Source organism: Argopecten irradians, chromosome 7 (assembly GCF_041381155.1).
Source record: "Argopecten irradians isolate NY chromosome 7, Ai_NY, whole genome shotgun sequence".
Lineage (NCBI taxonomy): Eukaryota > Metazoa > Mollusca > Bivalvia > Pectinida > Pectinidae > Argopecten > Argopecten irradians.
In genome coordinates this window covers 44,402,837-44,421,098 of record NC_091140.1, presented here as the reverse complement: position 1 = coordinate 44,421,098, position 18,262 = coordinate 44,402,837, and the positions used below count along the sequence as shown (strand labels likewise).

The following is an 18,262-nucleotide window of genomic DNA, read 5'->3' as shown; positions in this document are numbered from 1 at the left end:
TGACTTTTTGATAAGAGTTGCATGGTTGGCGTGGAAAGCTATTTGGTGTTTTAAACCCTAATGCACCCAAGTGTCTCAACGCAAGAATACAGCATTAAGACTTATGCATCAATTTTGAAAGGTAATATAAAAATGGTATATCCTTAATGTCGATATCAAGATATTCTCTTACTATAATTTTAATGCATCACATGTACTATGATTGAATTTATGTACCTGTATACTTGGTAGCAATTTACCTATAACGGTCCAACGTATTGAATTCAACCATATGGACTATTGAATGTGAAAAAAACAGAGTGAAAAGTATTCGCAAGAGTAAACTTACATTTGTTCTTGCATTTTCATTTTTGTTTCACGCAATTTATTTTACTTCATTATTCTCTTATAGATCAATGTAATAAATGTGAAGTTTATGTTTGAAATAGGTATAGAATCATCCATTATAAGCCTTTGTTGAGATCCATATGGTGTTATAACGCCTCGGTAGAGTTAAATAATGACCGAGGGCATAGTTCGATGTCATTATGTTATATTCTACCAAAGCGTTATAACACTTTATGGATCGAATCAAAGGTCCCTATTTTCTATATTAGATATGTAATTTCTTTGATAAATGTCAAAAGAATTATCCTATCTTTATGGTTATTATAGGAAGAACAACGGCTACAGCACGTCAACTTGTAGAAGTCTACGTTTGAGTAATAATGTCACAGAATGTACATTGACTCGATGTTTCTAAAGTTTGATACACAGGGGCAATATGCCATTTATCGAATCTCGCTTGACCACGTATGAAACCAATGAGAACAGAGCGAAATTAGAGCATATCTTATAAAAGATAAATAAATAAACCAGTACATGTTACACGTGTATCTCCTTTCTTTCTGGCGTACTAAAACATCGGACCCGTTTGAAGAAGATGCATTTTTTAATTAATAACCTAAAGTTAAAATATGAATGATATGATAGCAAAAACCTCTATTAGATGCTTGGTATGTAACACCGGATTTTACTTAATTCAGTAACATCTCGTAACAAATACCACTTTCCTTAACTTTTCGAAAATTGAAACTATAATATAAGATTCCCTTTTCTTAAATCAATATGCCGTTTGTTTTATTGCTTGCACCCTAAAACAATTGGACCACGGTAGCAAGTAATTTTTCATCGATTTGAGTTACACTGTTTCTCCATCAATTTACATTAAGTATAACATTTCCAATTTCCAAAATGTTAATATCAATATAAAAATACATGATCGCATATGGAGATGACACAATTATAATCATTCGACATTTTCTTCCAATGTTTTGAGTTCTTGAATTGTACTTATTTAGCCTACAAGGGAACAGAGAGCTAAATAATAAATGAACCTTCGAAATCCCCCTGAGTATAGAAGATTGATGCCAGTATAGACATTTGATTCGACAATTTACTGGCTGGTTAATTTTGAATTTCAAAGATAAAAATATTTTCTGACAGGTCATTAGTTCTATATCATAAGACTCTTTCATATGTATGCATGAAGGATAGGGGAATTCCATCCGAGAGGTCAAAAAAAACCCAGAGGCTTGTCGAGGGTTTTACCACATTTTGTTACCCCGAGGGCGGAATATTCCCTTATCCTCAATTCATACATAATAAAAGAGTCTTTTTTCTCTGATATCATTACCAAATTGAGAGTTTGCGAAAAAATAATATATTTTTGTTGTATCGTATCTGGGTAACTGTTTAATTCTCTGAAAAAATAATGCATGACCTGACTGGCTTATACCACATCATGCACACCAGTGAAATATATAGCGCACATATCCAAAACGAACGAACAATCAAAGAGAAAGGGTTGATTTGATGCGTTACATGTATTTCAGTTCTAACTATAACATGGTTGACATTTTGAAAAAATGTAGCGGTAAATTTAACTGTTTTGTCACCACAGTCAAAACACTGCGTCACACGCTACGTCATACGTCACGTCACGACTATCGTTGGAATTCCATTCATATATTGACAGATAAGGCTTCCCCAAATCACTTTCGACCACCATGATTGCTTTTGGTCTGGAGCTTATTTTGTTATATTACCATTTATTTCAAAGTTGTTTATATGAGATCCAGCGAACTAGACCCCTGCTCGATTCGTTCTGAAAAGCGGCTACTGGCGTACGCCGATCATGTGACCGGGCGACGACTGGTCGATCTGGCAAAACAAGTATAACCGCCGTATTCCATCATGGCAGACATTTCTTCAGAGCTTTAGGAACATTTTGCTTTTTGCATCAAACATAATCAAAGACTGAATTTAAGTTGATCTAATAGATAACATGATATTCTAATTTGCTTAATATCATGTTATGGTAAACATTATTTACGCTAAACTTACCCTTAGCACGAGTAAGAAAAATACTTCTACGTATACGTTTACAACTTGTAATGTGCATGTGCGTGGTTGTCTCTGTTTCATAATAAATGAGTGATTGTTCTTCAGATAGTAATGGTAGAGTTAATAACATAATGTGTATTTGGAAAAAAGCGATGTTGCCAATAAAAAAATAGCTTTCAAATATTCGTATTTTTTCGATTCCGGGCCAAGAACTTATAGAATTCATAAATCATTAAAGTTTAATATTAATAAGATACCGTGACTGGATAATGTCATATGTTGTTTCGCCTTTTGGAAAATGAACAACCCCTCCATTCTCATTTTTTCTTCATCGTGCATGCTACTCTGTATAATATACACGTGTATGCTGATTTATTCCAAAAGAACAAATATAAGAAATTGCATCATACTGCATTAATCTCTTGTGTTGAAGTTTCTTATGAAATAGAAAACATATATGGTGGCCTATTTCGGCCATGTCGCATTGTCGTTCCTCACAAAATCGCTCCGCGCGTTCCTGTTATAATGCACATTTGATATAATGTATGGTGCATTGTAATTTGTATTGTAGAATTACATACATACGAGATAATTTTCTTGCATAACAGCTTGGAATTTAATTACACATCACAAGACAATACGCGAAGCAATAGTGAGATAATGCGCGGAGTGACACTGCAACGTTACAAAAATACACTGTCGGTGCGACAAATCTTATTTTCTCGCTAATGCGACAGAGCGACATGATTGTCTTATCGCACAGTCGCGTGATATCGACACCTGGCATTTTTGTCGCTCCAAACACTGTCGCTCCATGCATTGTTGCAATGGGCCACACGCCAATCATTATTTGTTCTTACTAAAATTCAACAGATCGCTGAAGCACCGATTAGTAAAGCATGAGTTATCTTAATAAACTGGGTTTAAATTGATACCTTGGTGTGGCATTGTTGTAACTTAACTATTTTATTAATTTATTTCTTACTACATGTCACCAGTAGAATTTTTTTCCCGTGACTTGACATAGGAATTAACAATGCCCGTACAATCATATTCTCAATTTGAACATTCTTTCTGAATTGTGTATTTACACACATATAAATCTATGTTCTTATGTTACACTCTGAATTACATGTGTTTGACGAAAACGATTCATTAGAACTTTAAAATGTGTTGTTTTCGAAATTGTAAAATCTCAGAATAAACCTTAAAAATCTGTTTTTATTGTTATTGATACACAGTCCAAGAGAAGTCCTTGAAATTTTATGTACTTTGAATAAAACATTCCATTTTTTATATACATTAAATTAAATTTTTTTATTATAATCAGGCTAGAATGTACATGCACAAGCATTTGGTTCTATAAAATCCATGATACCGTACGTATTACACTATGTAGAGAAAAAAATATGTATAGAGCAAAACCTGGGCTATATATATATATATCTAAGTCTATACATCACTGCACATTTCGATGTATTCGCTTCATAAATGTATATCTACATACCTGTGTGTATCAAAAGAGTTTTCAATTCCTGACCGTTAATGAATACAACAAGAAAATCATGATGTTTGGAGAATTTATGTTTGAACGGAATGAGTTTTGCTTAACGAGAGTTTCGTCAACAAATATCTAACATTTATTCCGCCATCTTGCGCCGGTATTAGCCGGTGATTCAAAACCGGCTGATCCGGCGTACGCCGGTCGCGCAACCGGCGCATTTTTTCTTCGAATCGAGTGACTTAGCCGCCTCGCCGGGTCGCCGGCGGGCGCCCGCTCTTGACGAATCGAGCAGGGGTTAGGTTTCGATACGAGTGTCCGACCTTTGTTGTGATACAGGATTGTATGTATTAAAACGTGATTCTTGTACGGAAGCGAATTGGAGGACTGTTTAGATGGTAGGCTACCGTACGTGTTGTGTTTTTGATGTTCAAAATCATAATTGAAATCACAAATTCATGTCTATCATTCAGAATTCTATAATCATTCAGCGATTGTGTGTTTTGTGGTCAGTAAGTTAACAAAAAGTACGAAGCTAGAGGCTTACAGTACGGGGCTTAATAGTCCTAATCGATATATATGTAATTACATACCCTAATAAGAAATGACGTACGGTACTGATACATGGTCAATATATATTAACAGTATCTACGCGCCTCTGTGGATCAGGTTGACCCAGGTGCCATTAAACATTTGTCCCATTTTAACGCAAGTTTCGCGCACGTGAAACGCTATGCAAGATTTTCTCTCATATCACGCTATGTTATATAGAGTTTGCCCATGTTAGGTAGCTCTATAATAGAAATCATTTGAATAACTGTGAAATAATGTAATTATAACACAACAAGTTCCAGAACCAAAACATCATCATGGTGATCAAAAGCGACTTGGCGTAGCCTTGACCGCCAATATATAAATGAAATTCCAACGATAGTCGCGTGTGAAGCAGTGATTTGACTGTAGTAACATATACTGAATTAAAGAATATTTTATTGTTTTAGCATCATAATATTTAATAAAAAAAAAATCTGAAAAAATGAATGACCCCTCGAGTGAAATACCCCTTCCCTGCATGTATACATATGAAATAGTCTTATAATCTTACATGACATTTCGAGCGCTCGGATTAGTTTTTGTTAACATGGATACGACTGTCATCTAGGCCTACATGTTGTCCAGGAGCATGTATATGTATCGGTATTGTGAATCGTATACTATAAGGATATGACGTACATGTATTACGCTTACGGTTAGTACAAAAATGACCGACACATAAGTCTTGACTTTGGAAATCCAGATTGAAACTAAGTTCAAAATATTAATTTTGGTATTGCATAGTTACACATATTTGAATTTATGTTTTGCGATTAGATACACTCCAATACAAGATCTAACACGTCCCCGTTCGGGGTCACCTTAACATGACCCCTATGATGAGCAAATCAGCGTGTCGCATATGAGCTATTTGGTGTGGTCAAATATCCCGGAAGTATAAACTGTTACTAGTACGTCCCGAGATGTTATGATTCTAGGCCATGTGTCGTGCTGAGGTGGCCCCAAACAGGCAGTTATTAGATCTTTCTAGATAGTATCATAGAGTATCTGTACATTGGAACGACGGAATTACAAGTATAATGTTGATAAAATTGGAAACCCGATTCCAAAAATTCCCATGTCAGTTTTTATCCTTTTTACTATTATCTTGAAAATACCTTTCTTTCGTCATACCATCAAGTTGTTTTTGAAACCTGTCCCTGCAAAAGAAATTGATTGCAATGTGATATGTTTTGTTATTACGTCATATATAATAATCTATTTCATGTGTCACAAGAGCCAGAACAATAACCCTGGCAGTTCAAATGACATCAATAATAAACAACAATCTTAATTTTTCACATTATTATGAATATGAAGTGCGTCGTCATGAACAAGGACAAGATCTACAATTCGGTGTATTGTTGGATTACCCACTGCTTGATCGCTTGTTGAGAAGATAAAATTATAATGTGACGAGAGTGTGTTTTCTTTCTGTGTTTAGAATTGTGCTACACTGAAGGATTTTGCTGCACACTTCGCTACGTCAGAACAAAAAATGTTACTAGTACGTCCTTAATCGAGCCACATACAACTGCAATAGTTTTACGTCCTTTTGAAGTTTTTCCCTACCACAGATAAACAAATTTCATACCAAATTACGACATGTTAGTTTTTGAATTTGTTCAAACATATTAATTGTCTTATATTAATGTTATTTTCATATGAATTTAGTATAAGAATATTTTAATTAGTATTTTTGAGAGTCTTGGCTATCACAAATTTTAGATGCTATATTAAGCTATTTTATTTTCTCCAAGTTAGATTATCTTAATATTACTTTCAGTCATTTATTCGTTTCCCTACATAAATAATATATCACCAGCACATGTAAAGATTATGTTAAATATCACGAACAAAATTATATAAGCACGCCTAAAGATAAGACAATTGTATCCCAAAGTCTTTCGTTATCAATTAAAAACATATCGGACCAAGTTGGCAACTTTAATAGTCCACAACACGATTGATTTCATCAACAAGTGGAACCTATTAACATGACAAAAAACTGCATGTATATATAGTGCTTTACAGATTAATTGAATTTTATGTAGGCGTAAATGTCTGCACTTTACGTTAGACGAAAGTGTTCAGAGTACATAACATCCAATACAAAGTAAAATAAGGAAATTCGTGATTTTATTGACTGCTGATGATTGGATGTTGAACTCTACATCCACTGTAAATGTTATAGTATCTACCTCATTGGCATGAAACAGCAAACCGGCATTCTAATTACAATTAGACTTGTAATTTTGCTCCACTACTATGCGATCCGATAGGTTCCAATACAAGATCTAACACGTCCCCTTTCGGGGTCATCTCAACATGACCCCTATGGTAAGCCAATCAGCGTGTCACCGATATGATTTTTCGGTGTGTTCGAATCTACCGGAAGAGTGAACTTCTATAAGTACATGTATATCCCGCCATGATCTGATTATAGGCCAGGGGTCATGCTGAGCTGACACCGAACGGAGTTTTCAGATCTTGTATTGGAGATTATCGTATAGTATCATATTGCAACTGAATGACAAGTCTAATATTGATTAGATTAGCAAACTAATTACAAAATAATTATATTAAAATTACGTCAGTAATCATCTTTTTTACTATTGTGTTGAAAATACCTTTCTTTCGTCATGTCATCAAGTAGTTTTTGCAACTTGTCCCTGCAAAAGTAGTTTATTGTAATGTGACATATTTTGTATTGACAACAATAGACTTATTACGTTTTAACCATTATATGAATATGAAATGTGAAAAGATCAACAATACGGTATTACCCAGTGCTAGATCTTGTTGAGAAGATACAATTATAATGTGGCCGGAGTTTTTTTCATAATGAGGTAAAAATGGTATAAAGCGAGTATAAAAATAATCCGAAATAAAAGGCCAAAATAAATTCAAAGTAAAATCAAAATAATTTCTATGGAATATATATTCAGCCACTATAGGGCCTTCTTCAGTTCAAATAACACTAACACAACGTGTTCGTCTACATGCTTGTTTACATCTATTCTTTTTTCTGTGTTTAGAATCATTCATTAATATTAAATTAACAAGTGTTACACTGGTAGGTCTGCTGCATATTTCGCTACTTAAAATCAAAACGCAAGATTCAAAAACTTACTTCTCTTTGCTTAGGTTTTCTATTTTTGACTCCTGTCAGAATCCCTCGTTTTTCTGGAATTATTTAAACAAAAATAAATGCCTGAAAGATTCAACCTAAATATATCAAGCTAAATGATATAATCATCCTTATATTAAACTTTTCAACATCAGATTTGCATTATTGTTTTCAGATTACTTCTTCAATTTACTTTTGTCTTGCTAAACTGGGAATGTCAGTAGTTTTAGTTATCAAAAGTGCTATGTCAAGGAGTGATAATTCAAAACAGTAAGAACAGCAACCTTAATCGAGCCACATACAACATACCTCTGAGTGTTTTGAGTTGACTGTAATAGTTCTACGTCCGTCTGAAGTTTGTCCCTACCACAGATAAACATATTATATAACAAAATTACGACATGTTAGATTTTGAATTTGTTCAAACATATAAATGATCTTTTATTTGTTATTTTCATATGAATTTAGTCTAAGAAGATTTTAATTAGCATTTTTGAGAGTCTTGTCTATCACAAATTTAGATGCTGTATTAAGCTATTTTATTTTCTCCAAGTTAGATTATCTTAATATTACTTTCAGTCATTTATTCGTATCCCTACAAAAATGATATATCACTAGTACATGTAAAGATTATGTTAAATATCACAAACAAAATTTATATAAGCACGCCTAAAGATAAGAAAATTGTATCCCAAAGTTTTTCGTTATCAATTAAAAACATATCGGACCAAGTTGGCAACTTAAATAGTCCACAACAAGATTGATTTCATCAATAAGTGGAACCTATTAACATGATAAAATACTGCCTGTAGATAAAGTGCTTTACAGATTAATTGCATTTTATTTAGGCGTAAATGTCTGCACTTTACGTTAGACGAAAGTGTTCAGAGTACATAACAGACAATACAAAGTAAAATAAGGAAATTCGTAATTTTATTGACAGCTGATGATTGGATGTTGAACTCTACATCCACTGTAAATGTTATAGACTCTACCTCATTGGCATGAAACAGCAAACCGGCATTCTAATTACAATTAGACTTGTATTTTTGTTCCACTACTATGCGATCCGATACGCTCCAATACAAGATCTAACACGTCCCCTTTCGGGGTTATCTCAACATGACCGCTATGGTGAGCCAATCAGCGTGTCACCGATATGATGTTTCGGTGTGTTTGAATCTCCCGGAAGAGTGAACTTCTATAAGTACATGTATATCCCGCCATGATCTGATTATAGGCCAGGGGTCATGCTGAGCTGACACCGAACGGAGTTTTCAGATCTTGTATTGGAGATTATCGTATAGTATCATATTGCAACTGAATGACAAGTCTAATATTGATTAGATTAGCAAACTAATTACAAAATAATTATATTAAAATTACGTCAGTAATCATCTTTTTTACTATTGTGTTGAAAATACCTTTCTTTCGTCATGTCATCAAGTAGTTTTTGCAACTTGTCCCTGCAAAAGTAGTTTATTGTAATGTGACATATTTTGTATTGACAACAATAGACTTATTACGTTTTAACCATTATATGAATATGAAATGTGAAAAGATCAACAATACGGTATTACCCAGTGCTAGATCTTGTTGAGAAGATACAATTATAATATGGCCGGAGTTTTTTCATAATGAGGTAAAAATGGTATAAAGCGAGTATAAAAATAATCCGAAATAAAAGGCCAAAATAAATTCAAAGTAAAATCAAAATAATTTCTATGGAATATATATTCAGCCACTATAGGGCCTTCTTCAGTTCAAATAACACTAACACAACGTGTTCGTCTGAATGCTTGTTTACATCTATTCTTTTTTTCTGTGTTTAGAATCATTCATTAATATTAAATTAACAAGTGTTACACTGGTAGGTCTGCTGCATATTTCGCTACTTAAAATCAAAACGCAAGATTCAAAAACTTACTTCTCTTTGCTTAGGTTTTCTATTTTTGACTCCTGGTCAGAATCCCTCGTTTTTCTGGAATTATTTAAACAAAAATAAATGCCTGAAAGATTCAACCTAAATATATCAAGCTAAATGATATAATCATCCTTATATTAAACTTTTCAACATCAGATTTGCATTATTGTTTTCAGATTACTTCTTCAATTTACTTTTGTCTTGCTAAACTGGGAATGTCAGTAGTTTTAGTTATCAAAAGTGCTATGTCAAGGAGTGATAATTCAAAACAGATAGAACAGCAACCTTAATCGAGCCACATACAACATACCTCTGAGTGTTTTGAGTTGACTGTAATAGTTCTACGTCCGTCTGAAGTTTGTCCCTACCACAGATAAACATATTATATAACAAAATTACGACATGTTAGATTTTGAATTTGTTCAAACATATAAATGATATTTTATTTGTTATTTTCATATGAATTTAGTCTAAGAAGATTTTAATTAGCATTTTTGAGAGTCTTGTCTATCACAAATTTAGATGCTGTATTAAGCTATTTTATTTTCTCCAAGTTAGATTATCTTAATATTACTTTCAGTCATTTATTCGTATCCCTACAAAAATGATATATCACTAGTACATGTAAAGATTATGTTAAATATCACAAACTAAATTTATATAAGCACGCCTAAAGATAAGAAAATTGTATCCCAAAGTCTTTCGTTATCAATTAAAAACATATCGGACCAAGTTGGCAACTTAAATAGTCCACAACAAGATTGATTTCATCAATAAGTGGAACCTATTAACATGATAAAATACTGCCTGTAGATAAAGTGCTTTACAGATTAATTGCATTTTATTTAGGCGTAAATGTCTGCACTTTACGTTAGACGAAAGTATTCAGAGTACATAACAGACAATACAAAGTAAAATAAGGAAATTCGTGATTTTATTGACAGCTGATGATTGGATGTTGAACTCTACATCCACTGTAAATGTTATAGTATCTACCTCATTGGCATGAAACAGCAAACCGGCATTCTAATTACAATTAGACTTGTAATTTTGCTCCACTACTATGCGATCCGATAGGTTCCAATACAAGATCTAACACGTCCCCTTTCGGGGTCATCTCAACATGACCCCTATGGTAAGCCAATCAGCGTGTCACCGATATGATTTTTCGGTGTGTTCGAATCTACCGGAAGAGTGAACTTCTATAAGTACATGTATATCCCGCCATGATCTGATTATAGGCCAGGGGTCATGCTGAGCTGACACCGAACGGAGTTTTCAGATCTTGTATTGGAGATTATCGTATAGTATCATATTGCAACTGAATGACAAGTCTAATATTGATTAGATTAGCAAACTAATTACAAAATAATTATATTAAAATTACGTCAGTAATCATCTTTTTTACTATTGTGTTGAAAATACCTTTCTTTCGTCATGTCATCAAGTAGTTTTTGCAACTTGTCCCTGCAAAAGTAGTTTATTGTAATGTGACATATTTTGTATTGACAACAATAGACTTATTACGTTTTAACCATTATATGAATATGAAATGTGAAAAGATCAACAATACGGTATTACCCAGTGCTAGATCTTGTTGAGAAGATACAATTATAATGTGGCCGGAGTTTTTTTCATAATGAGGTAAAAATGGTATAAAGTGAGTATAAAAATAATCCGAAATAAAAGGCCAAAATAAATTCAAAGTAAAATCAAAATAATTTCTATGGAATATATATTCAGCCACTATAGGGCCTTCTTCAGTTCAAATAACACTAACACAACGTGTTCGTCTACATGCTTGTTTACATCTATTCTGTTTTTCTGTGTTTAGAATCATTCATTAATATTAAATTAACAAGTGTTACACTGGTAGGTCTGCTGCATATTTCGCTACTTAAAATCAAAACGCAAGATTCAAAAACTTACTTCTCTTTGCTTAGGTTTTCTATTTTTGACTCCTGGTCAGAATCCCTCGTTTTTCTGGAATTATTTAAACAAAAATAAATGCCTGAAAGATTCAACCTAAATATATCAAGCTAAATGATATAATCATCCTTATATTAAACTTTTCAACATCAGATTTGCATTATTGTTTTCAGATTACTTCTTCAATTTACTTTTGTCTTGCTAAACTGGGAATGTCAGTAGTTTTAGTTATCAAAAGTGCTATGTCAAGGAGTGATAATTCAAAACAGATAGAACAGCAACCTTAATCGAGCCACATACAACATACCTCTGAGTGTTTTGAGTTGACTGTAATAGTTCTACGTCCGTCTGAAGTTTGTCCCTACCACAGATAAACATATTATATAAAAAAAATTACGACATGTTAGATTTTGAATTTGTTCAAACATATAAATGATCTTTTATTTGTTATTTTCATATGAATTTAGTCTAAGAAGATTTTAATTAGCATTTTTGAGAGTCTTGTCTATCACAAATTTAGATGCTGTATTAAGCTATTTTATTTTCTCCAAGTTAGATTATCTTAATATTACTTTCAGTCATTTATTCGTATCCCTACAAAAATGATATATCACTAGTACATGTAAAGATTATGTTAAATATCACAAACAAAATTTATATAAGCACGCCTAAAGATAAGAAAATTGTATCCCAAAGTCTTTCGTTATCAATTAAAAACATATCGGACCAAGTTGGCAACTTTAATAGTCCACAACAAGATTGATTTCATCAATAAGTGGAACCTATTAACATGATAAAATACTGCCTGTAGATAAAGTGCTTTACAGATTAATTGCATTTCATTTAGGCATAAATGTCTGCACTTTACGTTAGACGAAAGTATTCAGAGTACATAACAGACAATACAAAGTAAAATAAGGAAATTCGTGATTTTATTGACAGCTGATGATTGGATGTTGAACTCTACATCCACTGTAAATGTTATAGTCTCTACCTCATTGGCATGAAACAGCAAACCGGCATTCTAATTACAATTAGACTTGTATTTTTGTTCCACTACTATGCGATCCGATACGCTCCAATACAAGATCTAACACGTCCCCGTTCGGGGTCATCTCAACATGACCCCTATGGTAAGCCAATCAGCGTGTCACCGATATGATTTTTCGGTGTGTTCGAATCTCCCGGAAGAGTAAACTTCTATAAGTACATGTATATCACGCTATGATCCAATTCTAGGTCAGAGGTCATGATGAGGTGACACCAAACAGAGAGTTTTCATATCTTGTATTGGAGAGTATCGTAGAGTATCATATTGGAACTGAATGACAAGTCTGATATTGATTAGATTAGCAAAGTAATTACAAAATAATTCTATTAAAATTACGTCAGTAATCATCTTTTTACTATTGTGTTGAAAATACCTTTCTTTCGTCATGTCATTAAGTTGTTTTTGAAAGTTGTCTCTGGAAAAGCAATTGATTGTAATGTGACATATTTTTAAATAATTTCGTATATCATACAATATTAGATGCATAGCAGAAGCCAAGACAAAAACCCTGCGATTAAAATCATTTCAACCACGAATAACCAGATTTTGAATTATCTTGTTTAAATAGTTTCATATTATTCCGACATAAGTATCATTGCTCGTTATGTTATATATTACCGAAACAGTTGCTCTTAAATTGCAACATTATTTATTATTGCATGTCCACTACTACCCACAATACACTTATCATGTTTTCATCTTGATATGAAGTGTGTCGGCATGAGCTAGGACAAGATCAACAATACGATGCATTGCTGGATTACCCACTGCTTGATCGCTTGTTGAGAAGATACAATTATAATGTGACGAGAGTTTCTGGGTTTTCTTCTGTGATTAGAATTGGTCATTGATATGAAATAAACAAGTGCTACACTGACGGAATTTGCTACATATGAAACCACATACTATTTCAAATTAAGTAAAAACTTTGATATTACTTGATATTAAGCGAGTTTCCCATGATATTTGATGATCGTGATACAGATACCGATAACTAGTTTGCATGTATACATAGTGATATAGTGAAAGCTTAGAAACGGAAAAAACATAGTGTGTCCCATAACTATGGCATCTTATATCAGTTTACCTTTGCTCCTTTACGTTCTTTAGTTCTAGTTGATGAATTCCGAGGTTGTTTACTAGTTCTGGTTTATCATCAGTTTTAGTGTTGCTGAAATATAAAAAAAATCAACAACTGAATTGATTTTAATATATACCATAACATTTTATATGTACTGAGTAGCTACAAAGCAATTCTCAATATTTACTTTTTTTATCTCTCTCTGCAGTAATTTCTACTTTTCATAACACAATGATATTCAAAAATATCTTCAAAATTATGAGTGTTTTGATATAAGAATGATTTTAAGCATTCTGGTCAAATGAAAACATTGAAGCTTTCTTACTTTGTTAGACAATAAATTTTTGTGTCCCTGTTTTTCCAATGAAAATATTCACTTGTCCGAAAGGTCTTTATTACTACGATGCGTACTGATACCCTTCGCAGGGTTTAGTTCATTTTGCGAATATACCACATGTTAGCAATCAGTTGCGACAGAAAAATGTGATGATTTCAGTAAAGATATGCTTATTTTTTATAATTTTATTCCTAATCCTTAATTTCATAATTGCGAGCCAGACGACAGCCGATGTAGGATTGGAATAGTTCATTATGAAATGTACGGAGTGACAGAGCTCAAAAGCAGATTACACCGCATACATATAGTAAAATATGCATTTTGAACAAATTAATTCCAAATGTCATTAGAATATATAATAATAATAGTTCATACATTTTAAATTATCAAACAATGTCTCTTTAAACTTTGATTGCGATATTCTATTCATATCAATTATTGGTCAAAAGAGCGATCTTAAAGGCTGTGTTCCAGATAACACCGGCTGGAAATAAGCACTTTAGAATACAAATTACCTAAAGTAGTAAATATGAGGCAAGTTAAGAATTTCAACAGTGTGGACAAAAAATTGTCGTATTGTTCATGCGATCTGCCACACTATCAAAATAAAACAAAACAAAATAAAACAAGACCTAATTGTGACGAGTGCCGTGACATACAGTTCTACCAATCTCCACAGAGCCTAATTTGACAAGAGTGACCTCCCCTGAATGATGACGTGACATTGTTTTACCGGTAAATACATTTTATTTTGCGGAAGAAAATTCTTTTTTGAAAAGTCACAGCATTTAAAGTTAATGTCTTAGGCACAGCAATGAATATAGTTGTATTAGATTTTATGTTCTCAACCATGTTCCTTTTTGACCAATATTGCATGCCGTAGCGGTCATCTTGTTCCTGGTCAGTAAAATTTGCACATCTACAGGTCCCAAAAAAGACCTCAAAATAGTTTTATATCCTTCGTAACAATATGAATTATAACTTAAAAATACCATAACAATGAACTTAACACGGATCCCTGCCGAACAGTGAATAGAGGGACATAACTCCTACTGGTTTTAGAAAATTTGAAAAAGATTGTCTCAAAATTTTAAAAACAAATCTCAAGATCATTTAAGGCAATTTTCAGTTTAGTGGAGTTTTGAATTTTTTTTGTATTTTTTTTTTTCAAATGGTAGCTGTAGTCAGGACCATTTCAGGATAAATCGTTTTATGTATAATTTATTATATGTAATAATGTTATATCAATGCAAACAACATCATTTATATCTTTAATATAAAAATAAAAAACATATAAAAATGGACCTTACACAGCTCCCTTAGGAACTCCAGGATATCCAGCCCAGATATCCTGGAGTTCGTCAAGAAGCTGTTTGAGGCGGTCACAAAAACGTTTTAATACAAAAAATACAGCAAAAATTAAAAAAAAAGACCTAAAATGGATCCCTGCAAAGAACAAGAAAGAACATTTGAAGCAGTCGGAATTCTTTTTTATTTCATTTATTTTTTTATAATTATGGTATTTTTCACTTTAAAAAAAATTATAATCTGATTTAAACTACATATTGAAACCGATTCCAGGCAAATCGGACCAGTAGTTAAATATCTATAACCAGTCCAATTTTGAACAATAAAAGGCTGTGGCGGCTATCTAGGATGCTGTTCAGAAAAAAAATAAAATCGGTCGACACATCTGCAGGTATATTTGATCGAATGGTGTGAATATATATTTTCGTTAATCAATTGATTATGATACCAACATTAACGAAGATATTTCATAAATAATGAATAGTAAAAACTACGGTTATTACATTGAAAATAAGTTATGATACACTTTGTATGTCATACTATACATATCGTTTCACTATTGTTGATAGCATTAAATTTCAATGCTCCCCTAGTCGTAGATGTGAAACACTTATCTACCTACTACATGTGTATATCGCAAGACCAAGATTACGACAACAATCACCACAAGTGTGATAACCATGGTCGGTTGGCCGAGTGTAAAGACCGCCTATTGCAAGTATCCTTAAAGATGCTCCACCGCCGACAAAGCATAAATGATATTCATTAGTTGAACAATAATGGTGTTTGATCATTGTATATATATGTCAATTGACACAAAAAAAATCATATAAAATGCTTTATTTCGCCTTTGATGCATGCGCAGTCAGTACTTCCTTCCATATAGGATATAGTGACACGGAATTTTTTTCGGGATGCAATTAATTATTTTTCATATCTTTAACTTGAAGTAAAATTAGAAGCTCAAACTTTTCAATGGTGGTAATGGTGTAAAGTAAGTTAACTTTTGTAACGGAAGAAAAATATTTAATCGTCTGTTCCTGTTTTTAATAGTGAAAAAATACCATTTGTCAGCGGTGGAGCATCTTTAAATCATCTTGTTTTCGCCACCACTTTATAACTAAAGATGGCGAACAGAGTGTTGTACCGTATTCGTGTCAACAGGACCTGTTGTGGAGTCGCAATGTTAACATGCGTACATGCATATCTCAATAGCGGTAATTTCACCAAAATATGCACTCATTATAAAATGTTTGACCAGTGATACCATCTTATAGAGTCCATTCGACAGAAGAAATTCAAATACTAAAAGATAAAAAATATTGTACATTCTTGTCTTAATAACGACTATTCAAAACTGTTTGTACTGTACAAGATATTTCTTCATTTTGAAGACAGCAAGCTAAAGTATTTTCAATTTAGACAACATGTTACAAATCATTAAGTTAATGAAACATACTTTTTGAGCTTTGAATTTACACGCTTTTCCTTTTCCAATTCCGTGTTTAATTCCTGGATTCGTCTCGTAAATGTTTCGACTTTCGTTTCATAATCAACCCTGCAAACAGTCACATACATACTATGGAAACGTTTTCATTCTTTCTGTGTCGTCTGGAAGATATATATTGTTTTAACTTGTGCTTTGTCATAGGCGTAAATGTTATAGAGAAGAGCTATACGAAAGACATAGACTGAAAATGAATTCCTGATATTTTGTAACTCATATTTTCATCATTGCAAATGTTCAAGCCATTACCTTATAGCATGTTACAATGTAAACCTAAGCACGACCCAAATACCCTAAAATCTCGAAATAAGCCTAGTATATAGAAAAAAAGGACGGTCTTGCAAGTTATTGTTTTCTTGCAGTCAAATGTATCTATTTGACGTACAATATAAAAATAATGTAATTTAAATTATGATTTTACCGGGATTTCAGTGTTTTAAGCATACACACGACACACTAAGGACATGTTTGCATACAAGTTGTATGAATACTTGCAATTGAAAAAACACAATGTTTTCTTTATGAAATTAATAATATCACAAAATAGATAATAAATGATTATCATTTTCATCTCAGTGAAACAAAAAAAAAAGACTTACAGCAAAAAATAACTTCATACCTATAGCTAAAAATGTTGTCTCAACACGAGTTAAGTAAAAAAAAAGGTGAAATTTCACCTCTCTAAAAAGTGTAAGAAATGTACCTTTTTCAAAATGGTCGCAAAATCGGTAATGTCTTACAACTAGTGTATACAAAACTAGAAATGGAAGGCTAAATAACTTGGTTTACACTATTAGCGAACTTAAAAGTATATGTATATATATGGCGATTTAGATTAAAAAAATGAAAATGAATGACATATGTCTATGCTCTTTGTAACCACGTTAAATATCTTCTAAAATAAAAAATACAAAAAAAAAAGAAATAGAGGTTATATTTTGACATATGTCCCATATTAAAACCTTGCTACAAATCTTGTTTTTCAACATCTTTGGTCTGAAGTATACATCGCACTAACATGTATTTACCCCTAAGTACATAGATCGGTTATACACGGCTAAATAGTTTTGTTAAGATTTACTACTTGGAGATAATATTAGAACAAAACGACAAAGACTAAAGATTGGTATTATTGACAGCTGAGATTGGTACTCTGAACTCTGCATCACCTGTCTTGTACGTACACTACCGCCTTGACATAAATCAACAAACCGATTGACCGATCGCCAGATGTAATATAGCCACGCCTCGTACTCGCAAACGCACGTGTACCTTTTCAATGTCGGAGCAAACATCGTAGCATACACAATACAAAATGCAAAGTCACGTGCGGTTGATTGACAGTTGGCGATCCGTCACAGAGATTGTGTGTCAAAACGTACATCAGTATTGATCGCATTTACTCTTATGTACTTTAATGTATTACTTTGACATTAGGGATAAATACCTCTCTTTCGTCAAACCCTCATGCTGTAGTTTATCTCTACAAAAAGCACAAAAAGTCCAAAATGACTG

The 18,262-nt window shown here is 32.8% G+C and overlaps 2 protein-coding genes across 5 annotated transcripts in view; one reads left to right on the top strand and one right to left on the bottom strand.

Moving 5' to 3' along the window:
- The window catches only part of LOC138328574 (uncharacterized), a 95,904-nt gene extending 93,633 nt beyond the window's left edge, over positions 1-2,271 (top strand). Inside the window, exon 21 of the transcript XR_011209225.1 lies at positions 2,129-2,271. The gene's annotated coding sequence lies outside the window, so the exon portion shown is untranslated. The remainder of the gene's footprint in view (positions 1-2,128) is intronic.
- The window catches only part of LOC138328577 (uncharacterized protein MCAP_0864-like), a 39,968-nt gene that overhangs the window by 9,554 nt on the left and 12,152 nt on the right, over positions 1-18,262 (bottom strand). For 2 of the 4 annotated variants that reach the window (XM_069275452.1, XM_069275453.1), the window contains 11 exons: positions 18,195-18,230; positions 16,700-16,798; positions 13,602-13,685; positions 12,888-12,929; positions 11,771-11,824; positions 11,464-11,517; positions 10,960-11,001; positions 9,845-9,898; positions 9,538-9,591; positions 9,035-9,076; positions 5,599-5,640 (listed from right to left, as the gene is read on the bottom strand). In XM_069275452.1, coding sequence (XP_069131553.1) covers positions 5,599-5,640; positions 9,035-9,076; positions 9,538-9,591; positions 9,845-9,898; positions 10,960-11,001; positions 11,464-11,517; positions 11,771-11,824; positions 12,888-12,929; positions 13,602-13,685; positions 16,700-16,798; positions 18,195-18,230 — 603 coding nt within the window. The remainder of the gene's footprint in view (positions 1-5,598; positions 5,641-9,034; positions 9,077-9,537; positions 9,592-9,844; positions 9,899-10,959; positions 11,002-11,463; positions 11,518-11,770; positions 11,825-12,887; positions 12,930-13,601; positions 13,686-16,699; positions 16,799-18,194; positions 18,231-18,262) is intronic. The other 2 variants (XM_069275454.1, XM_069275455.1) reach the window with 2 other exon arrangements.